Here is a 4,089-nt window from a genome sequence, read left to right on the forward strand (position 1 = left end):
TAGGGATGTTCATATGGCTAAAACCCATCACCTATGCATGCTACACAACCCAATCATGCAAAGAAAGCTCTCAAAAACTAGATCTAGCATGCAAGAGGCAAAAAGGTAAGAGCTTTATGACTAACAGAGGTCCAAAAGCTCTACAAGACTAGGATGTAGAAGCTAGATTGCCAAAATGAAGCACCACAAGAGTCCTCTTCCACTTCAATGGACGAGAAACCACCAAATAAGCTCTTCAAGGTCACCAACAATGGCCAAAGGTCTCAAGGAGGTCGAATTTAGGGTTTTTCAGGAGGCTAGAGAGTGAGAGAGACTGAGGAAAAACTATTAAAGTTTTACAATACATTAAAAAAAAATTAATCCAAATATATTCTTATTTTGAATGCAATTCTTATTTTGAACGCAAACAAACTACATATTTTTATATTTAACTCATAACATCAACATAATTATATTTTTAACCATACCGATATTAAAAGTAAATAGAAAATAAAATAAAAAATTTCATCAAATCAATTTCACACATCTCATTCATTCAATGTTGTCTTGGTCAATTGTTTTTGGTCTTTAAACTTTATAATGAAATACAATTTTAACTTAATTTTATTTATTTGTGTGTTAATGAATTGTTATTTTTTATTTTATTGTCTTTTAATGTTTTTTTTTTTCATTCTTATATTGTTTATTTAGGTAGATTTGTCTCTATATGATAACAAATTAGATAAAGATGATAATGAACAATATAAAATAATTTTTCTTATTATATATGTCAAACTTTGTCAACTTTCCATAGAAGGAGTATAAAACTAGTTATATGTGTTCTAAAATGTTATGACTTTTCCTAATTAGGGATGGCAAAAAAGCCCGAACCCGACAGAAAAACCCGAAACCCGATCATTTTGTGTCGGATAACGTGTCGTTATCAGGTTCGGGACAAAGAATAGGTTACCTTCGTCCCGCCCCGAATATATATATATATATATATATATATATATATATATATATATATATATATATATATATATATATTCATGTTTTGACGTATTACAGTAAATTTAAATTAAATAATTTTTAATATAACATTTAGTTTATTTTATTAAAGTGATGCATCATATATTCTTAATTTAAAAGGGAGGCTAGAACATGTATTTTTTATAATACATCGGCATACCCTAAAATGGAATAAAGATTTTGTTATGAGTTGTTGTAAACCCGATAAGATACCCGAAATCCGATGAAAAAACCCGAAATCCAATAGGGCGCCCCGATAAAAGACTCGAAAGATATCGGGACGGGTTTAGAAACCATTCTCCGTCTAGAACCCGCCCCGTTGCCATTCCCATTCCTAATTTGGTTAGACTGGAAGAGATTTGATTTTAATTTGATTTATTTACATGTATAGTATTTTTGAAAACTAAAATCAATTTCCATACGAATAAAAACCCAAACCAAATTAACCATTTAGTTACCCAAATATCGCTTTTAAACCGCTTCGTCTCCTACGCTTTTTATTGCAGGAAATGGCGCAACGTGGAACCAAGAAATCCCCCAAAATCAAACAAAACAGTCGCACACATACACAGAAATAGAAAACAATCAAGCATCCTCCCTCTTCTCTTCCTCGATCCATCTGTGTTCATACCAAACCATTGCAAATGTATCGATCGGCAGCGAAGCGGTTGCTTCCCTATTCATATTTCTCTGTTAAACACTGCTTACAAACCTCTCGACTGCCAATCACAACGCCTCGTCTTCGTTTTCGTTTTCTCTCGTCGACGACATCCGACTCCCCTTTCCCGAATGGCTTTAACACCAACACCAACACCACCACCTCATCTTCGTCCACCCAAACAGATGAATTTCACAACCCTTCTGATAGTGGTGCCTCTAGAAGAACACCACCTAGGGCTAATTACGAAGAGGAACAAGCACGAGTCCTCGCAGCATCTCTTCTTCACGTGGTACGTTTGATTTCATTTTACGATTGCAACCTAATTTCCGTTCGTGTTATTCCACACTAATCTCCGCTCTTGTTTTCGATTCTAATTGAGAAATGAAGCATACACGTATGTATCGCGCTTATTTCTTCAAATTAATTGGAATGCCTGGTCTGGATCAGTGTTAAATTACAATCTTATGCTGTGCAAAGAGATCCAGAAGCTTGGTTGCGGTGTAATGGTTTGTTTGTTTTGGTTAATTGAATGCTAATTTCTTTTTCCTTTTTCCAGGCTAGGTTAGGATGGACTGAAGCAGCCATGATTGCAGGTGCTAGGGATGTTGGTGTTTCCCCTTCCATTGTTGGAGCTTTTTCACAAAAAGAAGGTGCCCTAGTTGAGGTATAACATCTTCTTCCACACTTTTCATCTCTCTCCATCATCATCTTTGATTAATCTTTTCATTCCCGTTACTCTTATTACAGTATTTCATGGACGAATGCTTGAAAAAGCTTATTGATGCAATCGACTCTGGTGAGTTACAATTACAAGATTTGGTACCAAGTGAACGCATTGCAAAGCTGGTTAGATATCGCTTAGAATTGCAAGCTCCATACATATCAAAATGGCCTCAAGCTCTAAGCATTCAAGTAAGTTTTATTGCTATTTCCTACATCTGTTAAATCACCTTTAAAGTAAATAAACAATCACAATTATGGACATAGGCACAACCATCAAACTTCACAACAAGCTTTAAACAACGAGCAATGCTAGTTGATGAGTTTTGGCATGCTGTAAGTGATGAAGGAAATGGTGTGGATTGGTACCTGAAACGCACTGTTCTTGGTGGAATTTACTCAACAACTGAAATATACATGCTAACTGATAATTCCCCAGGTTTGTTTTACAGTTTAAGTTTTGTTAAATATGGTAATGAACTAATGATTGATGATAAATTGATAATGGTGTTGTTTATTCCCAGATTTTAATGATACATGGGTATTCTTAAATGAGAGAGTTAGAGATGCATTTGATCTAAAGAAGACATTTCAAGAGGTTTGTTCATTTTTTCAATGCGAAAACTTGAATCTAAATGCATTTTCACATTTGAGTATTTTGTTTTTTTAACTATTTTGTTGGGTAAGTTTTTCAGGTGAAATATTTTGCAGAAGCAGTGGGGGCAGGGGTGGGAGGGTCATTTCAAGGGTTTATGAAGAAAGGTTGTTAAGGATTGAGAATTTGATGTTTGAAGGTTCTTTTTTAACTATTGCTTATCATTTATGTGACCCTAAAAAATAAAGTTATATGCTTTCTTTGTGAGTTGTTAGATTGTAAATGGGGCAATTGCAAATAATTACCCTACAATTTCAAATACCATTTTATAGTCGCTTGACTTCACATAGATTTACACAAAAAGTCATTTTTATAGCCATTTTTTTCTCATTTCAAGTCGTTTAAAATTTAAAAAAATATGCTTAAAAGGCCTATAATAGGAATGGGGGAGGAATAACCGGTGCCAATATGTGATTAACATTAGGGTTGGCTAAAAAGACACCTTGTGTGCATGGATGATTAGTGCTTTTAAAAAAACGTGGCAAGTGAATGAGTGCTTTCTTATTTCAAGATGAAAATCAAGAGGAAAATATTGCTTGTGGCCACGTAAAATCAAAGATATTGGTTATGATAATGGTAAATATCAAGGGGCTAAAGTATGGAGTGAAGGTACAAGAGATATCCGAGTGGGTTCCTAAGATAGTGAATGATGACGATGAGATAACTGATGCTAAGGGTGAAGGTCAAGATGATTTTGATGAAAGTTCAGAAAATGAGAGTGATGATGGTGGGGATTCCGAACATGATGATGAGTACATTGTGAGTGAGGGTATTATTGGTACTTTTGAGGCTAAACATCCTTCTATTGATGCTATTGATTAAAATGTTAAAATTCGGATTCCAAAAATGAAGTAGCGATTGTATGTTCTATGGTTTCATCTTTTGTATTTGGATGGTGAGAAAATAACAATAAAGCATCAATGTATTTGGATTCAAATGCATCCCAAAGATCTTTTGTAGAGTTGTGGTTTTGATAGAGATCAAAGAGAGTCACACATACCATTCACGATGTGCCAACGACATATGTAATTTACCATTGTCC

General features: G+C 34.5%; 1 protein-coding gene across 1 annotated transcript; it reads left to right on the forward strand.

Moving 5' to 3' along the window:
• The first annotated feature begins 1,512 nt into the window (after positions 1–1,512).
• LOC145054605 (ubiquinone biosynthesis COQ9-like protein) lies at positions 1,513–3,332 on the forward strand. Its single transcript, XM_079002836.1, has 6 exons — positions 1,513–1,961; positions 2,229–2,336; positions 2,420–2,584; positions 2,660–2,831; positions 2,917–2,990; positions 3,088–3,332. Exons 1-6 carry the CDS (start codon positions 1,656–1,658, stop codon positions 3,160–3,162), a joined length of 900 nt encoding a protein of 299 aa, XP_078858962.1. The 5' UTR covers positions 1,513–1,655; the 3' UTR covers positions 3,163–3,332.
• The last annotated feature ends 757 nt before the right edge of the window (positions 3,333–4,089 follow it).

The sequence above is a fragment of the Lactuca serriola genome, chromosome 5 (assembly GCF_051521515.1).
Source record: "Lactuca serriola cultivar US96UC23 chromosome 5, Lser_US96UC23_V15, whole genome shotgun sequence".
In the NCBI taxonomy this organism is placed as follows: Eukaryota; Viridiplantae; Streptophyta; class Magnoliopsida; order Asterales; family Asteraceae; genus Lactuca; species Lactuca serriola.

Excerpts from the sequence above, each read along its gene's own strand:
- LOC145054605 (XM_079002836.1), top strand. The coding sequence starts at position 1,656 with ATGTATCGATCGGCAGCGAAGCGGTTGCTTCCCTATTCATATTTCTCT. Across the intron at positions 2,337-2,419 it reads AAGAAGGTGCCCTAGTTGAG|TATTTCATGGACGAATGCTT; the intron begins GTATAACATCTT and ends CTCTTATTACAG. Across the intron at positions 2,832-2,916 it reads GCTAACTGATAATTCCCCAG|ATTTTAATGATACATGGGTA; the intron begins GTTTGTTTTACA and ends GTTTATTCCCAG.